At 38.0% G+C, this 18,551-nt stretch overlaps 1 protein-coding gene across 1 annotated transcript; it reads right to left on the reverse strand.

The window, feature by feature from the left end:
• Positions 1–560: 560 nt before the first annotated feature.
• BAG2 (BAG cochaperone 2) lies at positions 561–17,121 on the reverse strand. Its single transcript, XM_039852966.1, has 3 exons — positions 16,840–17,121; positions 8,939–9,048; positions 561–6,726 (listed from the first exon to the last, which is right to left on the reverse strand). The coding sequence occupies exons 1-3, from the start codon at positions 16,950–16,952 to the stop codon at positions 6,314–6,316; spliced, it is 636 nt and encodes a 211-aa protein (XP_039708900.1). The 5' UTR covers positions 16,953–17,121; the 3' UTR covers positions 561–6,313.
• Positions 17,122–18,551: the final 1,430 nt, after the last annotated feature.

The following is an 18,551-nucleotide window of genomic DNA, read 5'->3' on the forward strand; positions in this document are numbered from 1 at the left end:
CATAAGCACGGTGAGCTTGTGCTGGCCAAGTCCTTAAGAAGATACACAGCACATCTGCAGTTATTCCTTAGGACCTGTGAAGTGTGGTAGGGCATCTAACACTTTTGCTGCTGACTGAAGATGCAATTTTGAACTTTTAGGGTTATGCTAACAATGTTTTTAAATGCACAGAGATGATCTTTTGTCATAATCCACATTATGGATTTTATAATGCCCTACAACTGTAAAGCATCTTTTTGTTTACACATTTTTGTATGGTATTTTAAGATTATCACTTAAAAATTTCTATAACCTTTGGTTTGTATAGCACTTTCTCAAGACCTCTGTCAGGACCAGATACAAAATAATTTCTTTTTTAATATGTAATCATGTGGCAGGGTATAAATTTTGTGACTTGGGACAATAGCTTTCTAAGATAATTGCATGAACTCTGTTAAAACTGATTACCTGGTTTTTACAGGATTTCAAAATATGTAAAAATAACTTTTCTTGGAAAATGTGTCAAAGTCCTTTTTCATTGTACTAAATGCATCATGTTTTATATATTCCTTTTGAATTTCTTTTTTTTGTTTTTTTTTTGAAGTCTTCCATCTATACCACTCTCATACTTCTGTCCAGATTAATGTTGAGAACCTAATAGAATTTTCGGGGGCATGTCTTTGTTAAGTAGTCAAGAGTGGATGTTTGCTTTTCATAACATTGAAATAATCTGGCATTATCTATTTCAAAGTAGTACAAAATGTTTATTTTTGTGTCACCAGTTGTCACCACTCCCATTGTTGGCAGTGGGATAGGTGTTGGGGAAAAACTCAGTTCCTCACAATGGGTACCTGCTAGTGATTCATCTTTCCCTTTCTACTCTCCTGAAACATATAGTCTTTTTAATTTTTGCACAAAATTTAGTAAGCGTCAAATAGTCTTTAGTAACAGAAAAATCACATTATGTTCTATGGTGTAGTTCTATTTCATATTAATTAAATGTGTGGGTAAAAGTTTGTTACTTTTATATATAAACAATGTAATAATCTGATGATGGTTGCAATTCCTCTGATATTTGTAATATAATTTTATGTACTTAGTTTTGTCCTTTTTTCCCTTTATAAAAACTGAAGAGAGATCTTTGTTACACATTTAAATTTTTAATTTGTTCTTCTGTATTTTAAATTTAACCTTAATCATTTAAAATAAGTAGGCTTGAAAATCAGCCACAGGTGATATATTAAATACTTTCACAACTTAATTATAAAACCTTCTAAATTGACATTAATTTTTTTTTCCCTTGACACTTTTAAAATTCTGTTAATTTTTAATGAACTGTGGTTGCTAAAGAAAACTTGTCTAAGACTCCAGGATGTTGTGCATTTGTGCTCTAATGTACTTTTTTACGTTATAACTAATTTTTAGCACACAGATGTATAGCTGTGGAATAATTGTAATATTTCAAAGTTTCTAAGGTATCCTTTTCCTTTCAGTTTCCCTATTGAATTAAATAGCATACAGAATACCCCATAATAGGCAACATAGTTAAATAAAACCAGGCTAAATGGTTTCCATTTCATCTGCCCAAAGTTTATAGCACACATGTACTTTTTCAAAATAAAGTAAAACTGACACTAACAAAAAAAGAATGAACACTTTTCCTCATTGTGGAGTGAAGTGAGACGGTTGCTTCAGAAGTTGGCAATGCAGTGCTTAGAAAGAACTCTCAACACACTCCATTGTGCCTGTGCCTTTGAGGAGCTGGGATCTTTTTTGAAGATCTTACAATGGGAAACAGACCTCAGGACCGAATGTTCCAAGTTAAAGTGAACTGCTTTAATGTAAAATATGGTAGTTAATGTCCTTTTCAAAACCTTTGAAACAGTTACTGGTAACTTGCTGAAATGCTCCACTTACTATATTATTTGGATATCTGTTTCTCTGAAAACTGTAAAAATCTGTCCCACACTGTAGAGTCAATCTAATGAACAGATTTATTCAGTTTTAACTGTTAGTCATAAATACCATGTGTACATTTCTCTTTAGGTTTACACCCTAAAACATGTAAGCCTATCATACAGGTGAATTTATTTGCTAACAAATATTTAAAACCACAGTGGACTCTGATATATCCAATCACCTAACTCCCAGGTAACTGGATGGTTTGGCTGTAATAACCTTTATTAAGTAGTGCTCCTTTTCTTCTCTCTTGAATTATCTATAGCAGGATGTTGTGAGTAGTCTTAAAAATAAAAACTTTAGATTAAAAAGAAATCTGAACCCCTTCTATATTTTTATTACTATTAAATAATGCTTTTACAAATTTGAATGGAAAACCACTTGTAAGTATGCTATTGAGTTACAGTTAAGCCCTTGAGTTTAATTTAAAATATACTACATAAAAATTTCATGAAGATGAATTCCAGTAATCAAAAACTAAATGCATTTCATAGCTAGAATTTTGTATGATAATGTATCACCAATGTGGAACCAAACAGTAAAAGGTATAATATGACTTCTTTAAGAATCAAAATAACTTAAAAATATTTCATATTTCAGATACTCTGCCAGTATTTAGCATCCTTGTTTTATTGATAGTGGATATTTCATGCAACTTAGTAGCACTGTGGTTTAAGTATTTTGCCCTGGAAACTAAGTTTCTTTTCTAATTCTGTATCAGTCTGTTTTTAAAAAAATTTTTGTGTTGTTTTGAGTCTCTGTCCACCTCCAAGCCCCCCACCCCCGTGAATTAATACATTTACTTTGTCCTGTGGTACAAAATGTAGTTCAGATTTATTTAACAAGTGCTTTCTATGTTAGCCATTATGCTAAGTACCTTGCGTGGCGTATCTCAATTCACAGGAGCATTATCACCACCATTTTACTGCTGGGGAGGGCAGGGTTGTGCCCTGGGCCCTCTGCTGGTAGGAGATGGGGCTGGAAGCTTGCGCCAGGTCTTCCTGCTGCGAAGCTTAACACACTGCCTGTGTGGTTTGTTTTGTCACAGGCCTTGTATTATCTTTGTCCCTGAGGTCTGATGATTACAGTTGGAGATGAATTTGTAATACTCCCTGGATCCAAATGCTAGGTCAGTTTTCCAGTTCTGAGTTTTTCGATCTTTCCTGACACATTTTGTTAATTCCTGCACAATTGTGCCCCGCTTAACCTGTTTTGGTCCCCCTTGAAATATGGCGTATTAAAGCTGGGCTGTATACTGTAATTGGCCCTCACCAAATGTGTGACTGTCACAGTGATTCAAATGCCCACTATATGCAAAGGAAGCATATTTGCTACAATATTTACTGGTCTGAGGTGAATGATTAAAAGATTTGTGTGGTCCCGTTCAAGTTGTTTACTCTTAGTTCATGACTAAAAACTTAACATGGTTATGTCCCTAAGCAGAAGGTCCATTTCATTTTGCTTGTTTGTTGTGAACAGACACAAAAAGTTCAAGTTTACTGCTGTCCTTGTTGTCTTGCCTTTTCCAAAATTCTCAGCTTTTACTTTCCATTTTTTTTTGAATAACTGTAAAACCCAGCTTTCAAAAATAGCATGATCACATATATGTACTCCAGAAGTATTAGCTTTATCAAAATCAACATTTGAAAGGGACAAATGCATAGATGTTTCCTAGTTAAAAATCACTGTGTGTTACTTTCATTGGTCAGATCCTGACTCTGCTACTTTCAGTGGTTGTTCAGTTCTCTCATGCTTTCCAATTTTAAAATGTTGAAGCAAAGTTCTCTAGTTATCACCTCTTCAGGATGAATTCTGAGCATTCTGAATCAGGGTACTAGACTGAGCTCCAATACAAAAGACCATGCCTGCATTTATTGTATCCCTCTGCAAAATACCTCACTTGGCTAATGTTTTACTAAAGGGTGTACTCCCTTCATAAAGAATACAGTGTGAATGGGGTGCCCCCTAGAGGATGCAGTACTGGTACTGGGAGGGAAGCACAGTGGGAAGCCACCACCAGTTCCCGTTTATTACTATTCTTATCCCTCTGAAAACTTTAGGGATTTTTCTTCTTCAATGTCAGGAATTCCTACATTAGAATAATACTAGGAGGGACAATTCTACATTTGTCAAATTTTTAATAAGGCAGCAGTGTCACTCTGTCCTCAGTTGATGAACATGGAGTGCTCTTCTGTTAGCTCTTCTGCAGGTCCTGCTAGCTTTGCACTAGAAGAGCCAGGGTGGGGATGGGAACACTACTGGGTAGCCATGCTCATGAGAGATGGCAAAAGCGTTGCCCTAAAATTTTACACTACATTGTAGAAATGGTATGAAATCGGGATAGGGTTGTTAGGGAATGTAATGTATCAACAAAACATATACTCTGAATTCCCTTACGATCCCACTCTATTACTTCTATAAAAGACAACCTAAATGAGGGTAAAAATGTGACGCTTGGGGGTTCATCATTTGAAGAAAAATTACACTTTGTTCTTAAATTTTCAGTTCTTAAAAATTACACTTCAGTTCTTAGAATCAACACATTGAGGTCACTACCCCTTGAATGCGGCTGTAGCTGGAAAGAAGTACAGAGGGCTGGAGGCTGGCAGACCAGGAACTGAAACAGCTTGGATATTACAGATCACAGCTACAGAAGTCTGATAGGGAATGGCCTCCAGTAAACTCCAGTGAAAAAATGAGACAGAAACAATGCAAAAGAATACAAAGGTTGAGGAGGTAGAGCCGGAATAGTTTGTGGTAGGAAAAGTCCTGATGCAGTGTAAATGGAAGGGGATAGGATTTCCCTGAGTAGAAGGGATCTGCAGATACTGACTCCTTGAGAACATGAGGAAAACTTGGTTGTCTGTTTAATTTTCAAAAAGCCAATAAAAAGGTGGCACAAAAAATCCTTATCTGACAGTGAATCTGATGACGATAAAGCAGAATCTGTTGACAAATCAAGAGCCTTTGCCAATGTTATCAATGAGAATCAGTGTTTCCCATGAATGACTTGGGGCTGGTAAAGCAACCATGAATGTCCTTAGATTGTAATTGCTTTTTATGATAGAGTAATTCGGCATTTTGTCCAGAAAACAAAGTTCCATACTGCATTTAGAAATATACATATAAATATATAAAACCAACCTGGATCTTAAATTTTTTTCCAGTGTAAAAGAATAATAAAAACTGAGTTTGATATATTCATTTGCAGTAGTATTTGGGAAAATTGAGGGTTTTGTGTATCAATAACTAATAATAAATAAAAGTACTCTATAGTTGCTTCATTTATCACAGATAAAAGAATACACTAGTCAACCTTATTGGTAAACAAAACACAAACTAAAAGTGTTTCATATCTGATGTTAGAAAAAATAAAGCTCAGTGCTGGAAAGCTTTCAGTGAAATAGCTACATTTTAATTATTGAAGACAACTCATACAAAAAAAACCGTAAATATGTCAGGACATGAAAATGTATATACCCTTGACCCAGTAAATTTCACTGCTGAGAATTTATACAAAGAAAATCAAAAAAGAAAGAAAAAGCTCTATGTACATAAATGGTACATATGCAGTAATAGCAACAAATTGGAAACCTAAGTGTCCAGTAGGGGGAATGGGTAAGTCAGAGATTTTTAAGTTGACAATTAAGCACACTTTATAGCAGCATTTAATTTTTTTTTTTTAAAAAGGCAAGTTACAACATATTTACATAATGATTAAAATTTTAGAGAAATGATGCATCTGGAAAAAGATATGTAGTTGACTGTTAAAATCAGATGTGAATTTTGTCACGTTTTCATGTATATGAAGAAATACAGTATGAGATGCATAAATCTTTTAAGTTCAGATAATTTGATACAGATGTCTTAAACTGCTGAATGAGAAGATGTTGAGAAAGGTTCTTATCGTATGATTCCTTTTATTCCTCTAAGCACACTGCTTAGCCAGCACTAGATGTGAAGTGTGTGCTGCTGCTTAAGGTAAAGAATTTCTGGTCAACCACATGCCCCACATGCCCACGTGTCTCCACACCAGACAAAGCCCAGGAAAGAACAGTGATACTTTTTTTACCCCCTAGCTGAGCACTTACTTGCCCCTACATACAAAGTATTCATCCACAGAATAGTAAAAAACATGTAGATTAGGTGCTAGATCCTAGTACAAGACAAGAATTCAATCTAAAAATCTCTAGAAAGATAAAATATTTCTACTTTTGTTATACACAAAACTGATGACACTGGAATATTTTCATCATCTGAAACAACTTTCAGTATCAAATGAGTGGTTATGCCTAACATAAAGAACTAGTTACCACCTAAAATAGTATTTTATCATTTTTATGCCATTATTTCTAAGTGCTCTCAGGTTTGAAAACTAATTAAATCTGCTTTCAGCATTTTGTTGCAGAGTTTTGCAACCAGCTCCTTTAGAATGCTCTAACAGCTTGATGGCCTTGTCAGAATTTTCAATATTTCTAAGCAGAGTCTCTAATCTTCTCTTAATTTTCTTCTGATCTTCCAATGCACAGCCAATTACTATGGATTGAAACTTCTGATCAACTGGCCCAGGTGGCACCTCAGACGAGCATGCACTGTAGAGCGACATTAGGTGACTCCTGGCATTTCCCACATCATCCAGAAACTTACTGACCACCTCATCAATAATCCTGGTGGCATGCTCTAGGGACTCTTGCTGCTGAGGGTTTCTAATAGTTTCTACTGAAACTTCAACAGTGAGGGTTCGTCCCATCAAACGGTTTGCAGTTATATTTAATTCTTCTCTTTCTCCTAAACATAAAAAGTTTGAAATATCAATCAATATGATACATAAACTTACCTATGTTGAAAGGGTTCAGAACAGGCCTCTCCAAGATGTGCCACTCTGGCATGTGAATTATTTTGAGCTGAAGGCGATTTAGAACTGTGCGCTCACAAAAACTTTTGTCTCTCCCTTAAAGAATTTAAGTTAGGGGTCTTGCTTATAACAAGAGTGGTTACCAGAGAAGCTTTTTAAGACCTATCCATAGGGCAGAGCAAACTTCGAATTACTGAACATCCGCTCTTATCCTACAAATCTCCCTCCTCGAGGCCCTCTGAAGCCCCAGGTGCCTTACCTCATTCCGTAGCTCACACTGTCACATATACCTCATTTTTCCAATCTGCTTCTACCTTTCTTTCAAGTATGTGGGGTTACCACATGTACGTGTGTAATTAAATTTGGTTATTTTCCTCATTAATCTGTCTCATGTCAATTTAATTATTAGACCAGCCGAAAGAATCTAGAAAGGTAGAGAAAATTCCTTCCCTAACAGTGTCAAGAACACTAAGGTATTCATTTGTGGCTAAGTCTGTTTTCTGTAATCACCCCTGCTATGAATTTTTTAAGGGTAAGAGTTAAAACTATAGCATATGAAATGAACTGATGAAATGTACTGGATTACAGAGAGGCTGTAGAATACTTTTCCCTGAAAGTCTTCATACATGGGAGACCAGATGACTTCCTTAGTTGTAAGTTTGCAAAAGTTTGTGCAGTTATGCATAATTAACACAGAATGAGCAGTGAGCATAACCAGAGTTCTGTGCTGCTTAGATGTTCTGGATCTCTCTATAAGGATGCGCACGTGGGGAGGAAAAATAATTTTCCCTCTATCTGAGTTCTTATCTGAGAACCCTTGTAATAAGAGACAGATTAACAAGAAAAAAAAACATTTATTAACATGTATTTCTCACATATATGTGAGAAACTGAGTAACTCTAAGATGGCCCAAACCACTGCCTTAAATACTATCTTCAGCTAAAGACAAAAGAAAGACGTTGGGGAGAGAGGGAAGCCAGTTACAGGAGGTTGCCAGGAAAAGCACAGTAAACAAGGGTAAGATTTACCATCCTCTTCGTGGTATAGAGAGGGAGACACGCAAATGTAAATTTATAAATGTAATACCCTTACAAAAAAATAACTTCTGCTCTGTTTTCAGAGCTGCTCCTGTGTCTGCAGTTTCTCAAAAATAATCAGCCCAAAACGATCCTTATGCCAGAGAGGGATATTTTGGGGTGGCATATTCTGCATGTTTATCAGACTACAATGCCCCCAATTTTGGCTGAGAAAACATAGTCATGATAGTGGAAGAAAAACTGGCCTCGAAAATTAGGCATTGACTTCACTCCCTCCAAACAAATTTAAGATGGCCAGTGCTCTAAGTCTTGACCAGCACTAAAAGGCAATGATGGGGAAAAGGGCTCTGTCAACATTTCATTATTTATTTACATGAACAATTCAGCAATCTATTTGTTCTGTTCTGCAACCTCCTTCCTAATTTATCTTTGGCCAGGATGGTGAAGAGACAGACTAGATCTTGACCCCGTGTAACAGTTTGGGTGTGGAGTTAGACTGCACACTTACCACACCAGCTACCTGGCCCACTAGTTTGTCCTATAATGCACCAAAGCAGCTAAATTAAAAAGTCCACTGCCAATGAAAGAAAATCACATGACCTGTTCCTCCATAGGCAGTCTTGCTTTTTGCAGGAAAATGATAGCACATTTTTCCATTAAATGGGTCTATAATTTATTTTCTCTGCATTTTCTCCCCTTCATCTAAGTTACACATCAATTCATCTCTTGTCTTTACTTCTCTGCTTCCAATCTCTCACCTTTTCCCTCTGCTTTTACATCTTCTACATTCTAGGAACTTCTAAAGAACTGAGGTTAGAATGTGAACCTGAGGTCAAATGTTTGGTCTTATTGCTTGGGGTCAGCTCTTCTGCCGAAGTAGCTTGAAGGCCTTTTTCTATCACTTCCAGCCCCGACCTCGGCATGGAGTACAATCTCTGGGTCAGTGGCTCTTGTAATAAACTGACAGCTGCAGCTTCTGCCTGCTGCCAACATTAACGGCTAAAACTTAGCGTACTCATGCCACAAGTCAAGGAAAAATTGCGCCACACTTATAAACCCCTTAAAGGAGCATAAACGGGAAGTCCCCATCTGTGGAAACAGCTCTCACCGTCGCTGATCTGCCTCATGTCCTGGCTATTTTGGATACTGTGAATCATTTCCAGGAGGATTTCTTTCTCTTGCTCGACAGCAGTTGCTGCTTCTCTCAAAGCTTCCACCCTATATAAATTGGGAAAACACGACAGTTACTATATGGAAAATTAGTTTTCCTCATCTTCCTATCAGTCCATCCAACTCAGGTTTAAAAGATCATTAGTAAAACTTTTCAAGAAGTCTTTATTCCTTTTTATTTTGTATTCTTCCATTTTTCTATTCTTTTTAATCCACTTAACCGGCTCCCATTTTCCTCCCGGCTCATAGGGCAATTATTCTATTTACTGTTTGTCTGTTTGTTCTTTCAAAGTATGTATTTGTATATTCATCTATTTTCAATTTTTTTATATTTCACTTTGTTTCTTTTTTCACTTAGCATTATTTTATTAAGAACCACGCACGTTCCTATGTGAGCATCTAATCAGTAGCTCCTAATTGGTGCCTAAGACTCCACATGTATACCCACCTGAGTTGACCTCCACTATTCTCCCAGTGGAGACATTCACCTTGTCCCCCAGCTATTCATCGCCACAAATAACACTTCAACGAACACACGTCCCCTTATGGACCTGAATGAGAATCTCCGCAGGATATATCTCAGGGCAGAAGTACTATGACAAAGAGTATGTGGACCCTCAATTTGACTCAGTACTAGGATTTCTCTCTAGAATGGCCATACCAGGCCATACTCCTGGAAGCAAAGCATAGGAGTCCCTGTGTCCCCACATTCCTACCAATACTCAGCATGTTCCAATTTTCTAACTACTTGTTGCCAGTCTAATGAGTGTACAGTGATATGTCAGTACTTAATTTGCAATTATTTTATTAATTTGAACATCTCTGTATCCTTGTTAGCTTGTTCATATATCTTGTCCAATAGCTTTTGCCTATTTTGTTTTTTCTTTTTAAACGGGTTACTGCCCTTTTGTTGATTTGCATACTCAAGGTACGAATCCCTTGTTGGTTACAGACAATGCAACCATCTTCTCCCATCCTATCATATATAAACTTTGGGATACCCTTCACTGAACAGAGATCCTTATTTCGAAGTGATCAAATTCATCTTTCCTTGGTTTAGTTTGCTTTATGGCTTTATGCTTTATGAAATTTTGTTTCAGGGTTTTACCCATCCCTAGGTCATATTTGCCTACACGTCCTCTTAACTCTATAATGTTTTACCTTTCTCATATTTACATCTTAATCCATCTAGAATCCACCCTTGTATGTAGTTAGGTAAGGATTTTATTTTTCTCCAAATAGTGAATATTTTCCCTAGCATTATCCACCAAAACTCTATCTTTCCCCCAATGATTTGTAGATTGTCTACCTCTGAAATCTCTATTCCTTCCATTTATTTGAATGTTCTTACACCAACACCCACTTTAAAACAATAGCACCAGCCTTGTAACATTGCCTTAATATTCAGTAGGAACGGCCCTCTAATCATCTTTAAAGATAACTTAGCTATTTAGGCTTTTATTCCTCCATATAAACGCTAGAGTAAGTTTTGGGGGTTTTCAAAACACTGGAGTAAATGTGACATCTTTATAATACTGTCATTCCATGCAAGGGCATGATATGCCTCCATTTATTCAGATCCTCTTCTGTATTTATCAGAGTTTTGAAGTGTGCTCTAGATACTTCGTGGATATTGTTGCCATTTTGAACAATATATTTTAATGATATTTTCCAGCTGGTTACTGCTGGTTAGAGAAATGCTGTTTTTCTAGGTTTATCTTGTAACTAGCAACCATGATTTACACTTACATGGTTTGCCTTTTGAATTCTATTGGTTCTTCTAGATTGATGATCATAAAATGATAGTTGTTATCTTTTCTTTTTCAATGCTATTAGCTCCAATTTTTCTTTCTTTATAGGACTGACTAAAGTCCTCTGGTCCTGTATCATACAGTAGTGGTAAGAGAGGGCACCTCTGTCTTTTCCCGAATTTAAAGGGAATGCCTCTGTAAGTTTTTGGTATAAAGCCCTGATCGAACTATAGAAGTCATACCTTCCCCAACTCCCCCAACTCTACACACTCATGTAGTTATTACACATACACATGAACATACCCAGTCACTAAGGAACTAGGCTGTGGAATCCTGAGAGAAGAAGAAAAAAAAATCCTGTATATTTAAAGTGTTCTGTTTCCAAGGCACTCTCTTGCTATATATTACACCACAACTAAATAAATTGACAACTTTTCCAAAATAAATAGTGACAGATCTATCCCCAGTATTCAGATGGTCTTAGAAACACAACATCATAGAAGATCTAATCCTGATTGCTGCCTTAAGTGGGCACAAAAGGAACAACTTCACCAATGTGTTAGCACGCGTCCATTCCACATAAGGATCCTCCCTCCTCACCCCAACCACACATATATGCCTCTTCTCCAACAGTCACCCACCTGTTATACCCCAAAATAGCACTGATAGGCAGTAAAGTCACAGGGTCTCTTTATTCATCAAGATACTAAATATATGTTGCAACCGCTCTGTTTATAAGAGCCAGTAAAAGCAAAGAGCTGGTAAGAATCTAATGTGACAAATGTGGCTAGAAAACACAATAAAAAATAATAATCTATATAAGGATAATAATACAGTATCAGGCCCTTTTCCAGGACCATTCATTATGTACTTAAACATTTTACATTAGGAAACTCTCCAACAGATAAAATAGGGCCCAGGACATACAAAAGAGATTGAGTTGGTACTAATATTAATATTTATGCTAAAAACATAAACCATGACTCTAGTATTTAAATGACACAGATGAACCATGTAACTGGTAAATGAGAAGATGCTGAAAGAAGAGATTAATTTTTCAACACTTGAGTTTGTATTCCAATGTAAGATGATAAAGAACTGAATGTTATTCTAAAAAGGAAGTCTTCCTTTACAACAATGTTACAACAGTAAGTTCATGGAGTTGTTAACAACAACAACAACAACAAAATGGTTTAAAAAGACACTAGGAAAAATGTAACTGGTCATATTAAGAAGTATTTTGTCATTAAATGAGACCAAATACAGAGGAAACTAGATGAAACTTTTACATTTTTTTTCCACGAGGCTAGAAATTGATAGGGCATTTTCCCTGTGAAAAACAGATTTCATCTTTTACAGAACTTCTTACATATGTTTTTAGTATACCTTTTTCATTTAGCAAAAGTAAAGTGTCATTCCTCAGAACCAAAGTTTTGTTTTGTTTTGTTTTGTTTTTTTGGCATTCTTGACTTTTCATTTGCTATTCCTTCTTCTGCAACACTCTTTATCCCTGACTCTTGTCTACTAAGTGATCTTTTTTCAAAACCCAATCCTGTTGGCAGGAACTGTTTCCTTAACAACTTCCCCCTCCTCTCCCTTGAGGCAATCAATGTCTCCCTTGGCACTGTACTCATGTCTAGTGTATGGACTACACCATATTTAAAAAAAAAAGAAATTATTAAAGCTGAACCTAGATCTCTATTCAGCTTGTTTAAGTAGTGTCAATACTGTTTACCAGCTATTGGTATCCTTAAATTTAACTCATATATAATCTTTTCATCTATAACCTTTCCATTAATTCTAGAAAATTCTTAGCCATTTTATCTTCAAATATTCCCTGTCCTCCATTCCATTATTTTTTCTGGAACTCTGGATAGACAAGTGTTGGACCATCTCACTTTATCCTTCACGTTTTTTAACACAATTTGACAACACTTCCCTTGGCGGACAGGAGCAGTTCTGTTTTCACTAACAGATCCTGGAAGCAGTTACAAGTCCAAATTGGGAAAGAACTTATCCTCACATCAACGCTGGCCCGGGCTATGCTCCTGGAAAACTCTCTCCATGAAATCACAACCAAACTGGCTTTTACAAAAATAAATCGTAGTCAGAATATTTCTATGAGGACAAAATTGAAGCACAGTCATCCTCAGCTAGTCCTCAGGTCTTCGGCACCTCACAGATCTCTGCAGCCTAGCTCCCAAAAGAGACTGAAGAGAGACCCAACAGCAATTTCACCAGATTGTGGCTACTACTTCTTCAGTTAATATAGTGTACAGTGGAAACTGAAATGTCTTTTCAGTCAGGCTGTTCAAACTAGTGCCATCACTCATTAGCTGTATGACCTTAAACAGTTGCTTAAACTCCCCTCGCCTCAATGTTCCTTATCTATGAAACAGGGATAACGAGATGGTGGCTGTGACTGAATGAAGTAAAACATGTAAAAAATTTAACACAGTGACTGACAACATCTAAAAAAATTACCTATGTTAATATGTGTATTGTGCCCAGAACTGGTACAGGCAAACATTAGCTTCATGTATTTATTATGTATATACCATTATGAACTCAGACTTATAAATAACAAGAACCTGTGATTTCATAAAAAGGAGGAGAACTGGCAAATGCTCATATCATGGATTTATTTGAAAGAAATAATTTCTAAAACAGGTTCTTAAAGTCATACTCCTGTCTCTTATTCAGTACTCTTGTATCAGAAGACAACAATGATCACCTGTATTTTAGGCAATGTAAGATTTCAAAGGGTTTTCCTAATCATAACCAAAATATTAAATTATATTCACTACTGAGACACATTGGTGTAAAAGTGGGGCTGATGTTTAGTTAGTATTGGCAGCTACTTATCAGTAGTATGGCCTTAGGCAAGCCACCTGGTCCCTTAGAACCTCAGTTCCCACATTTCTAAAAGAGATAATATCTGCCTTCCTCCTACCTCAAATGACAATGTTTATGAAAAGTGTTCTTTTAAATTATAGGCTGTTATACTATATTAATTATGATACCATCTTGTTTTATGACTCCTGGGACATTGGCACACCCTAAGAAACTTTAAACAACGGGAAACTTTCAGCCAGACAAATGATCCATATCACCCACCTGTCTCAACTCTTTATTCCCTGGCTGCTACGTAAGCCATTGCAAATGGCTGATAAGAGTGGAAGGAGCCACAATAAGATCAGTTTGGGGAAATTTGTGAACAGCCAATCTCTCATGCTGTCATTTGCCCCTGTACCATTCTCCACATCCTGTATCTCCACAATCCACATTCATTACCATCCAGAGCCTTCTAGGAGCCATTCAATACCTGGCACAGAGCGGGTGTTCAATATTTATTGAATTAAACACCAATTTAAATGGAATTTTCACCTCTTTCAGTAAAATTATATATATGTCTATATACTAGTTCCACATTTTGAAATATGACACACTTAAGAAAATTCCGTAATAAAGTAGTAAGCTCTATAGCCAACCTTCCTGGGGTCTAGCTATGTGACCCTGAACAAGTCATTTAACTTCCTAAGCCTCATTTTTTCATCAGGAAAATGGAGGTAATAATAACTTCCAGAAAGGCATGGGCTTGGCATATAGTCAGTTCTCATTAAATGAATAATTGTTAGCATGAATTATTTATAAATTACAATAACTTTTTAAAAAAATAAAAATAAGCAAGGTGTCTTAAGCCACTGATGAATGCAAAAATCAGACACCATTTAGAATTGGTAATGAAAACCAGAAGATAAAGAAATCACCTTTTTAGGAGGAATCAAAAAAAGGAAGGCCAGTGTTATGGTAAAATGTGAGAAACAAATGGAATTTCTTTAACAGTTTGCAGAATGCTACCAAACATCTTAAAGCATTTTAAACATCATGTACACCAGTTCGACCTCCGGGTCATAGAGCATTTAGCATAATTCTGTTTTCAGTGTCACATGGAAAAAGTTTCTACCACAAATGACAAAATAAGAACTGGTGAGGAATTGAAAATGTAAGCGTCTAAGTATAAACTCAACCTAATATACTGTTTTGTTAGTTGTCCTTAATATGAAATTAAACCATTAGAGCAAAATTATATATGAATGTTTTCTTTTAAAAATTGCTCTTCTAGGCATTATTCTAGTTTTTAACAGTGTAGTGCTCTGTGACCATGCCCATGTGGTTTCAAATAAACTTAAATGGACGAACATTGCATTTTTCTCTATTTTTACTTACCTTCTGAAACAGATCCTTAGTTTCCAGTCAATATTACTTTTTTTAAAGAAAGAAAGCTTACAACAGTCTAATATTACAAGAAAAGTCCTTAAAATGAACAACTGGACACATATTAATCAGTCTTTCCACCTCAGCTCAATGGCTAATTAAGTTATAAATTTAATCACTTGTATATAGTAATCATAATTCATTTATATTAATCAATATTAGAATATAATACCCAAAACCAGAGGCTTTTAGTGATCAGTATTTGACTGCTTTTATATCCCCCTCCCCCGCCTCCCCACACACACAGGCATTAATTCAAGTTTGAGGACAATGACTCAGCTTGAAGATGGGCAACACCCTCATTCCTTTAAGGAAAAAAAATCCTTTCTGTTTAAGGGAGCGAAACTCTTGAAATGGTTGAGAACGTGCCCTCAAAGTTCTAAAAACATGGGGAGATGTGTGAGTTACTTGTTATGCTGCTATATAAAAAGAAATATTATTCTTCAGAGGGACATTAAATAGCTGAGGACACTGATCTCTAGAGGTTGATGTAAAAATGTTAGTGTTAAAAGTAATGAGGAAGCATTATTTTCCTCTCCTTCTGCTTGTCTCATTTTGAGCAGAACCCCAGAATGTGGTTTTGGCTCAGGTTTCTCTAACAGTTCCCACCCACGAAATCATTGTGGATGGAGTTCTCATATTCTGTCTCCTTTCTTGGGTTAGTAATAATAATAAATGCCTCATTTGCTAAGATACACTGTGGTTATTAATGCACTTCATTGGAAAAGAGACACTTCTTGTTTTGGTATATTTATCGAGGGAGGTAAAGACATAATGCAATGCTTCTTAAAATTTTTGGTTCATGTACTCCTTTGCTCACCCAGAACCTGGTGAAAATTATGGGAAAAAATTCTGCGTAGTGTCAGGGGGTTGAGGGGGTGCCTTATTAAGATTTTTAACTGCACCTGCACACAATTTACACGGTGACTTCAGTGGCACGAACGTTTAAAGGAAGTACATAAAAGTTTTCATACACTGCTAAAGGAAAAAATATTTCCAAAATTTAATATAATTTACAAATTCTATACAAGCCTACCACTATATTAATTACTTAATAAAATCGTAATCAGTTAAGATGGAAAAACTGTCACTACCTTATGCTTTCAGGCCAGTGACCAGCATTTTCAAGGTATCGGCAGTGTCTTCTATGGAAGGAGGTACACAAATATTGAGAGACTAACTAACGTTAGAGCTGAATACAGTACGCGGGGGTTAGGGGGAAAACGGAAGTTGCAGTGTCTTTATTCCACAAAGTATCCACCTACCGCTCAACCAGCAGCTCCTCATTTGTCCTACTCCTCTCTAGTCCTTGCTCTCAGGATTCCTGGATTTTTACATTTCTTCCTCTGAAGTGTTTTGGAGCAAAGAAACTGTCCATGAACACCTGGGACCGCTAAACTGCTACTTCTCTTAAAAGTGCATAATAGGAAAAGACCAAGTTAAAAACATTTGGGAAGACCATATAGCCGCACGCAGAAGCTTCTCGAAGTTCTGTTAGACTGGGAGTGTCACAGTCCCTAATCTCAAATGACGTCACTTAACTTTTATTTTCTGATTTTTCTCCTCTCTCAAACGCTCAGGTCTGTCAATGTTCATGTGGCCGCCAAGAGCGCGCTCACAGGTTTTGCTTAAGTCGAATGTGTTTCCTCTCGGGCAAGGAGAGAGAAAACCACCAGGAAACACCAAACTGCACCATCTCCATCAGAAACAAGTCTCCAGCGAGCAGCTTACCTTGCTGCAGCCGGTCCGGGGGCTGTGCCCCCGCCGCCCCGCCGCGCGCGGCCTCGGCCCCGACCCCGCCGCCGCTCACCTGAGCTCCAGCTGGTCCAGGCTCTCCAGCAGGCGGCTGGAGCGGTCGGCCATGGAGGACGAGCGGCAGAAGCGCCCCTCGTTGGCTTTCGCATTGATCTTCGCCTGAGCCATCTGAGCCTCTAAGGCGGGGCAGCCAAGAGGTCACCGGCCTCTCCGGCGGTGGGGACTGGAGGGCTCCCCCGGCCGCAGGCGTCGCGGTCACCGCGCGGGGCGCCCGCCTCCCTCTGACGCCCGCGGGGAGGAGGGGGGCGGCCCGGGAGGACGGCGGCACCGCTGCTGCCGCGTGGCCAAACAAGGACAGGCGCGCCGCCCGCGGGGCTCTGGGGCTGCGGGGCCCGGTGGGACAGCTGCCGCGGCTGCCGGAGAGCGCTCGCTGGTCACAGGGGATCGAAGATAGGCCCTTAGGGCCGGGAGGCCCGAGGAGCAAAGTCAGGCGGCGTCTGAGACGCCTGGGGGGACCCACGTAGAAGCGGGAGGCCCTAACGCGATCCGCGGATCCTTCCGCTCTGCGGATCCAGGAACCGAGACCCCTGCGGAGACTCACGGGACCCTTCTCTCCCCCACCCGCACCCCCACTCCGCCACGCGAAGCCCCGAGTCTCCGTGCAGCCCCAAAGTAACCAACTCCCACACGCGAAGGAATCGAAGGGTAGGCTGTGGGTAATGTATTACTACTATACGATGGCTTCGCCTTAGTTTCTCCCAGCCCCCATAATTCACAGCAAAAACAAAAACGTTTAAGTCCATGGATATATGGAGAAAAGGTCCCTTTGTGGAACAGATGGGATTTAAGTACAGCTCTTAAGCAAAATATATTTACCCGACCTGCCCTGTTGTTACTACTTTCCTGAGATGAGAATAATGATAGCCTGGATAACACCACTGCAGGCTACCCTATCTCTTTCCAGCTGCAGGAGGAAGCAAGGTGAATTTGCTTCATTTTCACCTATTGTAATGAAGAAATTTTTAATGAGTTTTTTCCTATTAAAAAATGATTCCTGTTGTAATTTCAGTGAAATAATTAGTATTAAGGCCATTTCACACCTAATTTATGTAATTCTGTTAAGAATGAAAAGATGCAGTAGGCCACTAGGTCAGATACTAATAAAGGTCAGTAGAAGTGGAGTAGGGCTGGGAGTACAAAGATTTATCTACTTAAAACTTTTGATTTGCCCCCATCTCATCATAGCTGTATGCTTCATTGCAAGGATGAGAGTGTACAGGACACATAAAATGATTGAAAGTTTAAAGCTCAGTCAACCTTTAATCTGAAATCAAAGCCATTTAAATACTTGAACAGAGAGAGGTAAGGCTCTTAAACCCAGATCCCAATTCCCTCTAAACTCAGTCTGAACACTGATGAACCACTGGTGTAGGGGATTACTGGACCTCAAATATATTTTGTCATATCATGACACATACTTGGAATTGAAGGCATTTCATGAATGGTTTAAAAGTCTATCAAGCAATTTAAAAATCATCCTGGACTTTTTTTCCCCTTACATACTAGATCCATTCCATAAGTAAATCCCGTCAGCTCTACCTTCAGAATTTATCCAAATTCGTTTCCCCAATTCGCTGCCACCACTCTGGTCCAAGCCACCATCAATTCTCACCTGGACTACACTACAACACCCTCCTGTCTCCTGCTTTTACTCTTGCCTCTCATGTATGCACTCAGTACAGTAACTATAGTAATCCTAAATAGGGC

The sequence above is a fragment of the Pteropus medius genome, unplaced genomic scaffold (genome assembly GCF_902729225.1).
Source record: "Pteropus medius unplaced genomic scaffold, Ma_sr-lr_union100, whole genome shotgun sequence".
Classification (NCBI taxonomy): Eukaryota; Metazoa; Chordata; class Mammalia; order Chiroptera; family Pteropodidae; genus Pteropus; species Pteropus medius.

Bases quoted from the DNA above. Each gene is read 5' to 3' on its own strand.
- BAG2 (XM_039852966.1), bottom strand. From the start codon at position 16,952: ATGGCTCAGGCGAAGATCAATGCGAAAGCCAACGAGGGGCGCTTCTGC. The intron at 9,049-16,839 runs GTGAGCGGCGGC...CAATTTATATAG, and splicing joins CTGGACCAGCTGGAGCTCAG to GGTGGAAGCTTTGAGAGAAG. The intron at 6,727-8,938 runs GTGAGAGCTGTT...TTTTATGTTTAG, and splicing joins CATGAGGCAGATCAGCGACG to GAGAAAGAGAAGAATTAAAT.